This window comes from Sceloporus occidentalis, unplaced genomic scaffold, assembly GCF_023333645.1.
Source record: "Sceloporus occidentalis isolate IW3139 unplaced genomic scaffold, rSceOcc1.0.p SCAF_56, whole genome shotgun sequence".
NCBI classification, from domain to species: domain Eukaryota; kingdom Metazoa; phylum Chordata; class Lepidosauria; order Squamata; family Phrynosomatidae; genus Sceloporus; species Sceloporus occidentalis.
In genome coordinates this window covers 3,878,571-3,895,474 of record NW_028317036.1, presented here as the reverse complement: position 1 = coordinate 3,895,474, position 16,904 = coordinate 3,878,571, and the positions used below count along the sequence as shown (strand labels likewise).

Genomic DNA, 16,904 nt, shown 5'->3' with positions numbered 1-16,904 from the left:
GTTCCGAAGACACGCCGAAGAGAAGACGGCGGCGGTAAAACGTAGGTGAAGACGAAAACACACACCACGAAGATCTTCGTCTACCATTCTCCCCCCCTCTTCTAACTTACCTTGTCTTCGCGGCTTCGCGGCAGTTCCCGGAAGTGGAAATCCGCAGGTTCGCCGTCACGGGTTACAGGGCAGTGCGAATGAGCTTATTGGTCGCCTACAGGGACCTCCTCTGGCATCAACCAATTGGTTGATGCCAGAGGAAGACCCTGCAGGTGACCAATAGGCTCACTCGCACGGTCTTTGTAACCCCTGCCAGCGAACCTATGGATTTCCGCTCCCGTTAACCCCTTCGATGCTGCGTTATCTAACACAGCATCGAAGGGGTTAACGGGAGCGGAAATCCATAGGTTAAAGTGCCGTGCAAGCGACCAATAGGCTCACTTGCACGGCCCCTTAACCCTTTAAAAAATAAAGTTAACCCCTAACTAATTGAACAGGGAGGGAGACCAGTGGGATCTGCCGGGTAAGTTGCAGCATTGAGGTTTTAAAACCCCAATGCTGCAACTTACCCTGCCGATGCCACTGATCTCCCTCCCTGTTCAATTAGTTAAATGTCCGTACGAGCGACTTTATTGGTCGCTCGTACGGACATTTAGCTGATAGAACAGGGAGACCAGTGGGATGTGCCGGGTAAGTTACAGCACCAGGACCCTATAAGTCTGTACGAGCGACCAACAGAGTCGCTCGTACAGACTTTTAAAATCCCAATGCTGCAACTTACCCGGCAGATCCCACTGGTCTCCCTGTTCTATCAGTTAATAAATGATAGAACAGGGAGGCCAGCGGGATCTGCCGGACAATTACGGCACCAGGAGTTTAACAGTCTGAACGAGCGACCCTATTGGTCGCCAGCAGGGGGCTCGTCTGCTATCAACCAATGGCAGACGAGCCCCCTGCTGACGACCAATAGAGTTGCTCGTACGGACATTTAAACTCCTGGCGCCAGAGCGGCTTTAACCCCGTTTTAACCCCTTAACCGGGGAAAATGAAGAAAACCCGAACACGAAGAATGTCCGCGAATATTCGCCCGAAGAGAAGACAGGACCAGGCGAATATTCGCGGAATACAAAGGGGTTTTTTTGTGCCGAAGACGAGCACGAACACGAAGAGCCCCCTGGTGCCCAAGTCTACTTAAAATGCATTGACTTCTATGAGCCAAGTTGGTTTATGTTTCATCAATGCCTTTATTAGGTAAGCTAATATACAGTGGGGCAAAAAAGTGTTTAGTCAGCCACCAATTGTGCAAGTTCTCCCACTTAAAAAGATGAGAGAGGCCTGTAATTTTCACTATAGGTACACTTCAACTATGAGAGACAGAATGAGACAACAAAGTCCATAAATCACATTGTCTGATTTTTAAAGAATTTATTTGCAAATTATGGTGGAAAATAAGTATTTGGTCAATAACAAAAGTTCATATCAATACTTTGTTATATACCCTTTGTTGGCAATGACAGAGGTCAAATGTTTTCTGTAAGTCTTCACAAGGTTTTCACACACTGTTGCTGGTATTTTGGACCATTCCTCCATGCAGATCTCCTCTAGAGCAGTGATGTTTTGGGGCTGTCGCTGGGCAACACAGACTTTCAAATCCCTCCAAAGGTTTTCTATGGGGTTGAGATCTGGAGACTGGCTAGGCCACTCCAGGACCTTGAAATGCTTCTTTTCTTACGAAGCCACTCCTTCGTTGCCTGGGCGGTGTGTTTGGGATGATTGTCATGCTGAAAGACCCAGCCACGTTTCATCTTCAATGCCCTTGCTGATGGAAGGAGGTTTTCATTCAAAATCTCACGATACATGGCCCCATTCATTCTTTCCTTTACACGGATCAGTCGTCCTGGTCCCTTTGCAGAAAAACAGCCCCAAAGCATGATGTTTTCACCCCATGCTTCACCGTAGGTATGGTGTTCTTTGGATGCAATTCAGCATTCTTTCTCCTCCAAACACGACAAGTTGCGTTTCTACCAAAAAGTTCTACCTTGGTTTCATCTGACCATATGACATTTGCCCAATCCTCTTCTGGATCATCCAAATGCTCTCTAGCAAACTTCAGACGGGCCCAGACATGTACTGGCTTAAGCAGGGGGACACGTCTGGCGGCGTAGTGTGTTACTGATGGTAGCCTTTGTTACTTTGGTCTGCAGGTCATTCACTAGGTCCCCCCGTGTAGTTCTGGGATTTTTGCTCACCGTTCTTGTGATCATTTTGACACCACGGGGTGAGATCTTGCGTGGAGCCCCGGATCGAGGGAGATTATCAGTGGTCCTGTATGTCTTCCCTTTTCGAATAATGGCTCCCACAGTTGATTTCTTCACACCAAGCTGCTTGCCTATTGCAGATTCAGTCTTCCCAGCCTGGTGCAGGTCTACAATTTTGTTTCTGGTGTCCTTCGACAGCTCTTTGGTCTTGGCCATAGTGGGGTTTGGAGTGTGACTGTTTGAGGTTGTGGACAGGTGTCTTTTATACTGATAACAAGTTCAATCTGGTGCCATTAATACAGGTAACGAGTGGAGGACAGAGGAGACTCTTAAAGAAGATGTTACAGGTCTGTGAGAGCCAGATATCTTGCTTGTTTGTAGGTGTACAAATACTTATTTTACCGAGGAATTTACCAATGAATTCATTAGAAATCCTACAATGTGATTTCCTGTATTCTTTCTCCCCATTCTGTCTCTCACCTATGGTGAAAATTACAGGCCTCTCTCATCTTTTTAAGTGGGAGAACTTGCACAATTGGTGGCTGACTAAATACTTTTTTGCCCCACTGTACGTGTCTTCAGTGTTAACTTGCTAACTTTTCACTTGTTGAATCCTCACTGGGATATACACCTTACTACAATGGTTATTTGTATGTTAGGTGTAAAAAGTGATTATGGATTAAACTTTGAAAAGGGATCCTATAATATGAGCAAGAAGATTTCATTGATTGCTATGGTGATCCCATTACAGGTCAAGTAATGACTTTTTATACATAGCTCCATATATTTTCTACTCAATTTTGTTAAAGAGTAATGTGTGTATATAGGAAAGAAATTATTTCCATTCTAAAAGTTAATTGTACCGTTAAGTCTCATACAGTAAAAGATAGCTTTAAAATCTTAGCAAAGTAAGACCAGTAAAATATCAACTGGAAACCACACTGGCCATTTTAGCCTATGACACTGCTATAGCATTAAACTACATTGGTGTAAAACAGTAAATAATCAATATTTTAGTTAAATTCAGACATTCATTATTTGGGTGAATATGACATACAGTATATAGGGTAATGGAAAGAAGAAGTTGCTGTAATAGGAATGAGTCACTTGTCAGTGGACATTTGCATCTCCAGTAACATCTAAATTTCTAAAGAGGTTAGAACAATGAAATTAAATGAATCACTGAAATGTGATAAAGGGAAAGGTTTAATGTCATGAAGTTAAGTACAAGGGCATTAAAAGTGATTTGAGAAATCCATTACTCATAGATAAATAGAAAAGGGTTATTTATCAAAGTCTTCAAAACTAATTCAAATCAACAATTGAATTCTTGCATCTGGTGTATCTAAATCAATTTCTGTGCAGATCTTACCATTTGAAGGAAAATCATCAGAAAGACAACTTTTTATATTGTTTATTGTTTTTGTTATATTTTGTTTACTGTTGCTGGTATGAGCTTTTATTTTTTCAACATAAAATATGTGTGCATCTCATGGTCAAGATCAGTTAAGATCAACTATCATGTTGGTACTTAAGGACAGAAATTGTTTTGTTTGCTTTAATAAAACTTCTCTGTTCTGCATCCCTCAGTAAAAAATAATAATAAACAATAGACAATAAAAGCATATTGTGAATGTAAACATTAAAACTAATGGGTCGTTTAATGTGGATTCACCCCCCCCCCATGTGAATTATTGCATTTTGTTAATAATGGATCATACTTATGATGGTCAGTTCACTTTATTGACCAATGGACAAATATTGCTAAAATGCTGCAAATTTAGAACATATATATATATATATAATAACCATCATCTGGTGTTTGCAAATTACATAAAATAAACACATTTTTAAGAAGTGATATAACGTATGAGTAACCAACATGTTATGAAGATGGCAAAACAGCTTAGTTAGTTAAAATGTGGCATGAAAGTAGGATTGTATTTCAAGGCAGTTAAACATCTCCTGGGTAGATCTTCTGTGTATTTACTGGGACTTCTGACATCAGTCTGCGAAAATGCCTCTACACGGTACAGCACGACAGCATGACTGAGCGAAAGATATCTTTTCATAAAGCAGCACAAGTAGAAGTCAGTTTGACGCCTTTCCGGTATACAATAGTCGCAGCTCCATAGTGAGAATGACGTCATTCTGGGTCATTCATTTCGCAGCTAAAGTACTTAGCAAAGTTATCCTGCTGTGTTTTACACCAAACTTTCTAGAACTGTCCAAAACATTTTAACAGGACTATTTATAGAATATACCACTTTTTTTAAGTGAATTTTGCAAGATATATATACATATAAATCCCTAATAGAATTAAAACCAACTATAACAGAATGTGTCATTGGCAAAAAAAAGAGGATTATCTCTTCCTGAGCCCAATTTTTAGGTCTGTGAATATTTAAAGTTTTTTATATGTAGGAGATGAGATCCTACTCAGGATGATGGATTCTGCACTACCTTGTCCTGGCATTCCACTAATAATATGCAGGTTAACCTTCTAGCATGAAGTAATTAGTCACATAGCAGTGATTTGCAGCCTCTTAACATATGGCTAGTGGCCCGCCTACTGCACTGTGTCCTTGATATATGCAGAACACATGTTGCTTCTTCGAGGGCTCCAAATGTCGTATTTGTGTGTAGGAGTTTAACAAATAAAATGTCAATGTTTTATGAATAAATTTTTGTCTAATTAATATATCTCTTCTGATCACTTACTGAAATTACCAGTCTTAACACAATGCAGTATGTAAGAAGAGATTTACACCCTTATATATCTAAACACATACGTGTCAGAGAAATACATATCTGCTTTTAGAAAGGGCATGAGGATGGTGCGGTAGGTGTAGTTTATTTTTTATTCTTTGTAAATATTAACTTATGTGTCAAAGGTAGTATTAGTTGGCTCCCAGGGAGTATATATAGGTTAATAGGTATGCACTAATTGTATAGTCTATGCAGGCTCATCTAAACCTTTTGTAACCAATATCATTGTGCTTATTACAGTTTTATTGATCATATTAAAAACTGTGATGCTCTGAAATGGTAGAGGTAATAAAATGAATCACACAGAGGGACTGATGTACTGCAGTGTGAGGGACACGTACACGTGACATTTAATTTGTTTTATAATACTTATTTTAACATTACATATAATGAGTTCATTAAGGGATATTTATACTTTCTTACATCTGTATTTTACAGGTTTATAGTTCTTTAATGTGCTTTGTTGTTTTTTTAAGACCACCACAGAATCCTTAGGATGTACTAATGAGTGTTTGCAAGAATAGCAAGTGTATCCAAATACCTGCTGCTGAAGTGTAACATTATAATTTCAGTGTACAATTGTTGCTTTGTCTGGGTGGTAATTTTCCTTAAGCGCATTGAAGGAAATTAAAAAGAGACGATATATGATATATATGAGACGATATAAGTAAGATAGATAGATGGATAGATATATGGATAGATAGATAGATAGATAGATAGATAGATAGATAGATGGATGGATGGATGGATGGATGGATGGATGGATAGATAGATAGATAGATAGATAGATAGATAGATAGATAGATAGATAGATACAGGTCTATTATGTATTAGATCAATTGTTAGACAGATAAATGAATAAGTAAGTAGATAGAGAAAGAGAAGGTAGATGGATGGATGGATGGATGGATGGATGGATGGATAGATAGATCCTTCATAAACAGAATTGGCAGTATTTTGAGGCTGCATATTGCTCTCCACTGAAAGATCAGGTCTGCTTATAAATTGTGTTTTCCCCAATTTATCTTTTTCATCGTTCCTAATGTTGGTACCACTCAGTCCAATATTCGTTAATATGCATTGGAAAAGTATTCTAGTAGACACTGAAAATCCGACTCTCCCTCTTTATTCAAACTGGTGTTTCCTACAGCGAATCTCAGTTCACAAAAGCACTTAAAACTTGCACTTCCTATAATATGTATCAACAATTTTCCATACGATCTCCTTATTATATTTGGCAACCTAGAATGTACATTACCATGTCACTTTGCTTACTCAGTTTCATGACGATTTCTTCATCATTTAACTTGCAAAATACCTTGTGATGCCCATATCGGTAGCACAGGGGTAAGCAAAGCATTGTTTGCAATGTATGTGTCACCCCTTGACGATTAAATATTTATATCTAGAATAAAAGCTTAGAATACCTCCTCTTAACTCCATCACTAGGAAAAGGTGGAAATAAGCTTAAGCAACTGCATTTTTAATGACTGATTTTGCATAATGTATTTTAAAACATAACTACTTTGTAATGCGTTCTAATATTTACAATATCCAATTAAACATTAAAGGTGAATTAACAAATACAAATAAAATCAGTGATTTTGTGCACTTTTTAAACACGTAGGCTATGTTTCAGCTTCCAAAACCAAATATATTATGCATAGCAATCTGAATATTTATGTTAATGCACAACTGTCATAGTCATTAGACGAAATGGCATTGTTTACAAAAATTTATTCATACAAACTTTGCACACTTTATATAACATTAATCAATCTCCTAATTATAGATATGTGTGTTATTATAGTATAGTATTTAGGTATTTTAATAATATGTTGCACACAAAATAGAGACTTACATCTATGCAGATCAATGTATATCAAATCTGCTTAATTTTGTAAGGCTGTTGGCGTTTCTTTCAATCGTACAAAAGAGTAACTACTTAATTACTGGGAAAAAAATAATTGCTACTAGAACCACTGTACTCAAGTCTAGACAATTAACCACCTGAGTGCCAGAATTGTGAGCCAAGCATTTACCTGGTAAATGTGGCACATGCCCTTTCTGCAGCTCCAAGGATTAAAGAACATAATAACGAAATTCTCTTTTAGTACTACAGCTAACACAAAAATGCAGTCATCCTGCCCACTATTAACGAACACATAATAGATGATGATAAAATATAAGCTGATGTGTTGCAGCATTGCAGGGCCACTAAAAAGCCATCTGTGATTCGTGGCAATTTAAAAGGCAAGGGAAGGCACGTAAGCTGCAAACTGCATCCTGCGTCACATTGCCTGAGGAGAATGCAAAATTAAAGATTGATGTCATTCACAGGACTCAGGAACAGACCGAAAGTCTATGGGTTCCACTGGCAGCAGTATGGAAGGTCAGGTCTAGATGCCTTTTGATTGATCACCTCATTCTCATTCTGATCAGACTAGCAAAGGAAACTGGTAAATTTACTAAACTTTTCTGACAGCAGTCCTGGTCTGGCTTTAGACACTGTAGACTTGGATGAAGTTTTCTCTTGAAATAAAATAATTTGGGGAAGAGGGAGGTATATACATGGAATTCTACACATTCTCCAGACATTGCATGATGTCCTTTCAAGACACACAACACGATGTTTGATAAATTGACTTGTCCCGGATTAGCATTGGTCAAGCTACATTTGATATTTTCTACTTCGTGAACTCTAGACAGTCATTATATTATGACAAAACGTTGTTTTATGAAATAACTTTTACTTAGCATTAAGCCATAAAGTAGAAAAATACATTCTTTTTGTACCTTTAAGACTCAAAAAACAACAAAAGTTTAGTAGTAGTGCATAATTATTTAGTAGTAGCTACAACATGGGGTTCCTAACTTTACAATATAGAGCTTGCATAAACACAACAAAAAGTTGAGAGGTGCTCACAATTATTAAAATAAGTGAATAAAGAGAAACATGACCAAATCAGTGATGGACTGGAGAGTGAAGAGAGGAGGAGATTCCACAAAAAGACAGCAACAGAGATGGCATACCTTAAAATCAAATACTCCACAATATATATATATATATATATATATATATATATATATATATATATATATATATATATATATATATATATATGTTGTGTCACAGGATGAAATAAGTGAATGGACAGCACTGGAGACAAACACATTATACTTTGTATCAAGTTCCAATAACCAAGCTGCCCACTGTCAGTTGGGTAATGGACCAGAAATGGGAAATTTCCCAATTTCTAAAATATATGACGGGCCCAGAACCACATACTTCATTTTTGGGCAGTTCCTATTCCATATTGTGCTGTACCTTTTTCATTTCCTACAAGGTGAAACCATTAGCATTATTTCCTATGTTCATATTATTATCTATGTGTATATCTATATAGAGTTTAATTCGTTCTGTGACCTGGTCCAATCAGTAAGCTGAAGAAGAATAATAAAATTAGGGGAAAGAGGGGGTAATTTTTTTTCTAACAGTTTAAAACTGATAATTGGATAGAGCTGTTAGATCAGCAAGGAAGAATTTGATTCTAAAACATGTTATACATATAAAAGTGAAATTGGAGGAAGCAGAAGAACGGGAATATTTCTATAGGAGGACAGAGCTTTTATTTAAAGGAGCTTTAGTTGAAAACTCACAGAACATATTTAATTAAGTCCCCCAAACTATTAATATCACAGCCCCTTGTAATAGGGCGTCATCGTCTATTGTCCAGAGGCAAATAGTCAATATTAATATCTTCAAATCTGTCCTGGATAAAAATAATATCCTTATAATTTCAGTTATAAAAATAGGAGCAAACTATGATTGTCTTTTTTTTCTATTTATTTTTCTATAAAAACATAAACAGCTCGTGCGAATTATTTCTTTTTTGCTGCACACATTATATGAATTGATCTCTATATAATTTATTTATATATATATATATATCATAAATATATATATAGAACTTAATGATTGGTCCACAAAGTAGATCTGTGCGTTCTCTAGTGCTTTTTTTGTACAAAAAGAAAAACGATATTATTATCAAAATATTCATTTAATGGCTTTACTTCATACATAAATACATGTTTGTAGATAACACAGGAGCGATGATTGTTCAGTCAATTTGGGGGTGACTTTGATTTGTTAGGGCTGTGTATGCAGGAAGGGTGCTTTTTTCATCGCTACAAGTATGCTACTCGGCGTCCTTTGTTTTTAACTCTTTGTTTATACCTTTTTCCAAGGACAGCTGCCAAGTATTTCTTGACAGCCATTTGTTTCCTGTAGCGGCTGTAGCTGTCAGTGAAGATACCGTCTGAGTGTCGTTTGGATAAAGGTTCTGAGTCATCTTCCAAGCTGCTACTCATTGCACTGTAATGGCAAGAAAAGGGATAGATGCAAAGTAGGCGTCTCTGTACACCATTTAGAGTCCATTCTCCTCCACAGTCATGCATTAGCACCTTACACTCATACCAAGGGTCATATAGACTGAGAAAACCTATACTGGAGTGAGTGGTACTTCCATCATATATAGATTCCCTTTAAATAAGGAGAGGAGTGAGCCAGGTAATTTATGCAACACGTTTGTTACAATGTTACTTTCTGCATTTGCTATGTAAACATACAGCGATCGCAAGATACATGTTGCATTACTTAGTATAATATAATACTAAGTACAAAAGTTTGTGTCGGGTCCCCTTTTTGCTCCTTCAGGGCATTGTATACTAATTGTATATTATTATTAGAATGTGGAAAGTCTGATCACTTCTACCTTGACTCATCGATGGCTTTTTTTATTTGGGGGTCTAGCAAGAATTAGAACCTTTCTTTGTGATAAAAAAAAAGAGTTTAATGAAAAAAATATTTTATTACAACTAATATGAAACATTTTCTTTACTGGAGTGTATTACACTTCCATACAAAGAAACCACAGGGCTCCTAAATTCTCCCCACCCCACCTTTCTCAATCTTCTTCGAAAAACATCTGCTGCTTCAGCTAATACACGTTAATACAATTTTCATTACCCGAACACATTTGCATTTCTTCAAACATTGGCTCCTAAGAACATTTAGGACTGTCCCTTGGTATTGCTCAGAGACAGAAACATAAAGCAACATACCAATAATGCTGTTCTTCCTGGCACTGAGTTTGAAATATGACTTTATTTTAAATCCAATCATGTACTGTTTTCTTTAAAGGTATCATCTGCAGTCTTGCATTACTACTGTTCACTCACATGTTTCTAGACAAAGGGGGCTTTTATAAATCGCTAAATATTTTATGCTTCTAATCTAATATATCCCAACATTAACTGATTTACTTCTAACCTAAACGAGACATGTGTGACCGTGAAAATGTCTTATCACACAAAGGCTATAAATTATTGCTATATGGGATCTATTTTTATCACCTCTAGCTTCTGAATATTTTAACATGCACAGTGCAATAGAGTATATAAAAAAATGCATTGGTTTTTTTGTGTGTGTTTTTTCCCCAGAATAAAATCTCAATGCTTTCAGTAGGCAAAAAAATGCTAGAAAAAATATCTTAATGTCAATCCCAATTATAGCTGAGTAAATCTTGAATAAAGGCTACAAACATCTGCCATGGTGCTACCCAGACTCCATTAGGCAACCCTATGCCTTCATCCTCCTGTTAGACAACTCCCAAAGGCCTCTGTCTCACTACCAATCACTACAGGGCTGTACTGCCTTTTGCTACCATAATTGCCTCTGGGGCTCTCTGTCTAGCAATATGAAATGAGTTGTGTTATTCAAGGGAAATATATGGCAGTATCGCTGTACTAAAAAGGACCAGACCACGAGCCGGTTTAAGACACACTGAAAACAAGACACCTTTTTTTTAACCCTGCAGAGGAGAATGTGGTATATGGTATATTATTGTCGCCCTCCCTTATAACATGAAAATAATTGTATTAAATAAAATATTTAAAATAATTAAAATATATATATATATATATATATATATATATAAGCCTTTGCAGAATATTAACGATTACATGGTTTTGGGTTTGTTTGTTTTTTGGTTCAAATGTTATGACGTTGTGTCATGATAAATTAACAAGGCAGTTTGGAGACAATATATATCACATGAATTATTCATTATGAAAATGTAGGACTGTCCCATGGGTTTTATTAAAATGTTACCATATCCTGAAATTTACATTACACAGGAGCACCACAGGAAGGTAGTGAACCTAACAAGATATTATTAAATTATTTCATTTTTGTTTTAGCCACACACTTTGCATACGCAGATTTTGAAAAATGCAGTATCTATCTATCTATCTATCTATCTATCTATCTATCTATCTATCTATCTATCTATCTGTCTATCTATCTGTCTATCTATATATCTATATATTTTAATAATCTCTTGATTTCAACAGTGTATAACCTTACCCAAAACGTTTGGCCATCAGAGTATGCAGGTACTTTCTTGCGGATAGTTGCCCCAACACATTCCTATAGGCTTTGTTTAATAGATCATCAGCATGTCTGACAACAGCAAAAGAAAAAAAAATATGAAGAAAATATTCCTGGAAATGTGACATCAACATGTGTTGTTTTCAATGGAATGTGTATTAGTGTATGTGTGTGTGTGCAGGGGGGGGAGTACAGCTGCCCTTAACAGCTTCCTGATTATCTGTAGAATGATTTGTCATGGGGTCATGTTTTACTGTGGTTCACATGTTATGCTTCATATATCCCTTCCTCCCACATCTACATCCACAGCATCACAATGTTATTTCGCACCAATATTCTTTTTTATACCCGGGGACGCTGCTTAATTGCAAGATGCCACCTGATTAGCACTGAATTATATTAATTTCCATAAATTTCCATTTTTTCCTTAAAATTTGCACATCTTGTTCAATAATTTAGATGTGATGCCTTTCTTCCAATATGTTCTATCCTGAAACAGAAGTGCTATTCTCCTGTTACTGTGTTTGTAAATCGTATGCAGTTATTTTTCTAATATGGAATAAATCGATTTTAGTTAAGTTTTAATTTAATTAAGCGTTAAAAAATCTTAATTCACCTCTTTTCCGTTGGGTAATAAAAGGAGTACATATCGTCTAAAACCGATGCTGGATTTCCAATGCTGATCGGATCGCTATCGAACCCAAAGTCTGGAAGAGTGTTACCATCCTCATCATACACTTCATCTTCAAGCCTAACAAGCAACCAAAAAAAAAAAAAGAAAGGAGAAAAGAATTATCAGATGCTTAATTAATCAAAAATGCATAATGACTTGATCAGTGCTTTTCAGTGCTATGTAATCTTTGGCAAAGGTTCACATATATTGTCTACATTATTGGTTCTTTTTTTCTCTGAATATTGTTGATGAGATGCCAGAAGCTGATGGAGAAAGACCCCCTGAGACCCCATCAATCTGTAGGTGGGCGTGAGAGAAATAACAAGAGCATCCCATCTGTGAGATGACCTGAGGTTGGGGATGGGCCAGGGTGAGCTGCCAAATTCTACAATCATTAGTGGAGGGAACTGAAAGGAGAGAGGGGGTGATGTGTGTCTGTACTGTGTGTATAGGGGTAGTGGAGTATATGCATATGGGGGGGCATCTATCTCTGCTGGCACTAGATCATCATCAAACACGCGATCAGCTTCCAAACATTAAATCAGAACTCTGACTTAGCTTGGTCACAAAACATCAACATACTGAACATTTAAATAATCCAGATTTTCTTTGAATGAGGGAGGGGTATTTGGACAGACACTCTTGGGTTCTGATTTACCCCAATTTCGTTTTGTTTACATTTGGCAAGTTTCCCCCTTAAGATTTTTTTTCATACTTCGTTGCTGCAGGGATGTAGGTCATCCCAAGCTATTTTTGTCAGTTTGCTCTGGCAGGGTTATTAATAATAGATGTTTCCAAAGTGTTTTACTTTTGCTAAATCTGGATCATAATATAGCTGTGTCAGATTCTCTGCACCGCAGGCAAATGATCTTGGGTATTATATAGATTATGTTTGCCAAATGAATGAAATACGATTAAAAATAGGTCTTGATTACTCTAACACCTTACTAGTCTTAAAAGACACCCTTCGCTCCTTCCATGTGATCTCCAGACAATTAAAACCCTCGTTAACCCTCTTTCATACAGTATGGGTATATCTATATTCTTTTCAACTGTACCCTATTTTACAATCAAGTACCACTACAGACGAACATGTATCAATAAATAATGTAATTGTAATACATTATATATATTATATATATATATATAATCCATTATATATCTAGCATATATATATATATATATATATATGTATTTATATATATATATATATATATATATATATATATATATATATATATATATATATATATACTAGAAAGGCAGTCTTCTAAAATGCCTTAAAATAAAAGATGTGAAGTTATGCAAAAGGCTTCTTGAACACGCTTCATTGTTTTCAAAACTACATATTTGAAATGATTTGAAATAATCAAAAAGGCAATCTAATCGGTTATGATAATGCGATAATAATTCCGGATATAAGACGCCATGTTAAGACTAGTCTGGAAAGATTTAATGTATGAATTGTCTGATTAAAAATAGACTGCACAGCATTGATTTATAATTAGAGAATCTTAATATAGCTTTGTGGTATATATATATATATATATTTTTTTTTCCCTTTTCACAATCCAATGGTAGCCTAATTGAGCTGTTTGGATTGGGATTTACTGTAGGTAACAGCATTATTAGAGGCAAGTGCTATTCTATACCCTTCTGCTCTGATCTTTAAACCGGATCAATATATATATATATATATATATATATATATATATATATATATATTATATCATGTATGATGTATGTGATATAGGCGTTAATGTGTTAGGCGTTAATTCGTAAGCTCTCATTGGTTATTTACTTTCAATGTATTGATGATAAATTGTAGTGTATTGGAAATAAATGAAATAATTGCATCCATCACTTGACCTGCGACAACCATATAATCAATATGATTCCCATGATAATGGCACACTGTGTAGTCTGCTAAGTGTGCTTAAAGAAGCCAAGAGAGGAAACTAGATATGGTGCTGTTTAAACGAATTCATTTTTAAAAATCTACCTATTGGGGGAAGCTCAAGCCTGTATTAGACATACTCATCACGGTTGATTTAAAAGCCCAGAAAAGTGCCAGGGTATCTATTTAATTATAATGAACATTCATTTCATAGATGTGTCAGAAAGAGTCAGCTTTGGGGTTTCCCAATCAAGCTCTGACAGTGAAGCCTCTTTGGGATTCTGAAACAGGTGGTCCTTTGAGCTACTATCATGCTCCTCCATATACTTCATTATCTGCAGTCAAATACATATCAATGTAGGATCTGACATCCCTCTACCATACACTGTCTTCATTTTAATAAAGGGTATTGTAAAAGTATATACCCACATAGGACCATAATCCAACATAGCTGTCTACATATGTGATGATAAGGAAACAGAAGCATATTGCATTTCCATGTTGCTTTGTGTTTCCAGACAGCAGACCACTTATGACCTGGAATAGGCTTTACATGCAGTTATACCAGCCCTGGGTATCACTGAACCTCCACTTACCTAATAGCCGGGTACTTGAGCGCAGCAGGTGAGGAGTGGACGCTGCAGCGCATTATTCCATACACAAGCAACCAGGTGAGCAATGCTCTTCTGCACATTGTCATTCTGTGGGTGAAACAAGTGGGGGAAACACTTTCACCAAGCACCTCTCATTAGCACAGATCGATGTAAGATCTGACCTCAATTAGAGCAGTGCATAATAAAGTAGGGTAGGTATAGCGCATTTAATAAATCTCTAATAACCTCATCCACCCCTTATGCTATTAAATATTATCAATTTTCATGTTTTTTAGCTTTATAAATAAGCATAAGCATGTGGAATACTCACCATATAAAAAGCCCACTCTTTTTCAAATGAGAGATGCTTGAGTGCAAGTTACAGCCAAGTGTCCTGGAAGTTTCCCCACTAGATCATTCAGAAGGTAAACAGCATTTCCCTTGTTCCTTGAGTTGGGAACTGAATTGATCGGTGACTGTGATTTCGATAAAAAGTTTGATGTAAGCCACAAATCCAGAAAAAAATAAGGTGGAGTTAATAAATGTATTGAACAATAACCAAAAAAGAAGAGGGGAGAGGATGGGAAAGCTCCCTAGCTAGATTGCATGAAAAAATCTAGAAGAGGAAAAAGTAAATCTCGAAGTGAGAAGAAAGAGGAATGAAATGCTAAAGCAAGGAGCTAGGGAGAGCTTGGAGCAGGCTGTTAGGAGTCTTTGGCAGAGATGCTGAGTTGCTGACAATGAGATCAGATCTTCTCTGAGATACTTCTCCTGAGGCGTTTCTCTATCTGCTTTCTTCTTCTCTTCTTTTGCTGCTATTGAAGTTGACCAGCCCTCCTTCCTTGTATGTATACACACATACAGATTTATATATATATGTGTGTGTGTGGATATATATGTGCAATATGCAGAGAGAATGCCTGCATATAGTGGTTTAAGCAGAGCTTTCTTTATAATTGTTTGTCTGCATATTACCTTTAAATGCCAGCTATTGTTTGCGATTCAGCAGCGCTCGGATTTTTATCCATGAATCAAAGAGCTTCCCTTTTTTTTCAGAGTGTAAGTCACGTAATGATCCGGTATCAGAAAAGACGTCATCAAGCCAATTCCTCCAGGAACATAATAACAGTTCTCATCTTTCCCCGCAGATGATCCGATCAGTCATAAGTTTTCTTATAAATTTAAGACGTGCACATTCCCTTTCTTCTCACCACCAATCCATATTTTTTCTGAATTTTTTAGAGAAAAAAAAGGTTCCCAGAAATTACAATTTCCGACACATACAGGATTCCTTACTCATTCAAAATTATAGAAAAAAGTTTATTCCCATGAATTATGGTAATAAGTAAAGAAATAAAATATTCAGCTATATAATATGCGTTAAATTAAGGGGCATGTGCGTAAGACCACCCATCGGGAACAGTTCAATATGAAAGGATATGTTTTTAGTTATTTAGTTTTGTTTTGTTTTTAAAAAATGGAAAATATTTGACTTTTTTTAATTTTAGACTCCAATTTTCTATGAGAGGTTAATTGAAGGAGCTGTCCAGTCTCGTGGTGCTGAACGGTCGTATATTGAGGTATATTTTTAATGTATAAATAACTGTGGACAATGCATAGCTTCGATTTTACTTCATAAAGAGTATTTATGGGTTATTAGGATTGTGTTATTAAAGTGTATATATTCGCACATTTACAGGCGATCTACAGTTCGATGGCAAAATGACTTTCTATTCTCTTTTCACTTTCCTCTACTCTTTTAGCTACATATATGGGTAATTGCGGTGTTACAGGATTGATAGAACATACATTAGAAGTACATTTTACTACATTGGACTCTTCAGGGAATCCCTATATTAGGTATTTCAGACATTAACGTATTGCTTTTTCATTTTTTTTATTAGTGCAAATGACGTGAGATCACGACAACTACGTGGGAAGACCACCAAGGGCCTTCCAAGATAAAGCACGATTGCTGCAAGTTTGTTCCCGATTAATTGTTGATTACAAAGTCATTTCCGAGAATATGGAATGAGATGAGGCGTTCGATACTTGAGATCCGCATTCCTCAGGTGCAGGGTGGGCACAGCCATGGAAGCTTTCATGTATTTCTCAACTATAACTCCCTTTAGCGTCATAACAGTCAATGGCTTGTTGAAGATGATGGATAGTGTAGCCTAAAATAGCTGGTGGGCCACAGATCAGTAATCCGTGCTAACCACATACCTGCCTACAGTGACTTATACGTCGTTGGGATAAGATATTCTTTAGT

At 36.5% G+C, this 16,904-nt stretch overlaps 1 protein-coding gene across 1 annotated transcript; it reads right to left on the bottom strand.

The window, feature by feature from the left end:
- Positions 1-9,206: 9,206 nt before the first annotated feature.
- Positions 9,207-14,733, bottom strand: LOC149287842 (glucagon family neuropeptides). Its single transcript, XM_089492468.1, has 4 exons — positions 14,636-14,733; positions 12,086-12,220; positions 11,446-11,541; positions 9,207-9,393 (listed from the first exon to the last, which is right to left on the bottom strand). The coding sequence occupies exons 1-4, from the start codon at positions 14,731-14,733 to the stop codon at positions 9,207-9,209; spliced, it is 516 nt and encodes a 171-aa protein (XP_089348594.1).
- Positions 14,734-16,904: the final 2,171 nt, after the last annotated feature.

What these genes read in the sequence shown, in the direction of transcription:
- LOC149287842 (XM_089492468.1), bottom strand. Translation starts at nt 14,733, where the DNA reads ATGTGCAGAAGAGCATTGCTCACCTGGTTGCTTGTGTATGGAATAATG. An exon ending in TATTACCCAACGGAAAAGAG is followed by an intron (nt 11,542 to 12,085) that starts GTGAATTAAGAT and finishes TGCTGTTGTCAG; the next exon opens with ACATGCTGATGATCTATTAA. An exon ending in CTGATGGCCAAACGTTTTGG is followed by an intron (nt 9,394 to 11,445) that starts GTAAGGTTATAC and finishes TTGCCATTACAG; the next exon opens with TGCAATGAGTAGCAGCTTGG.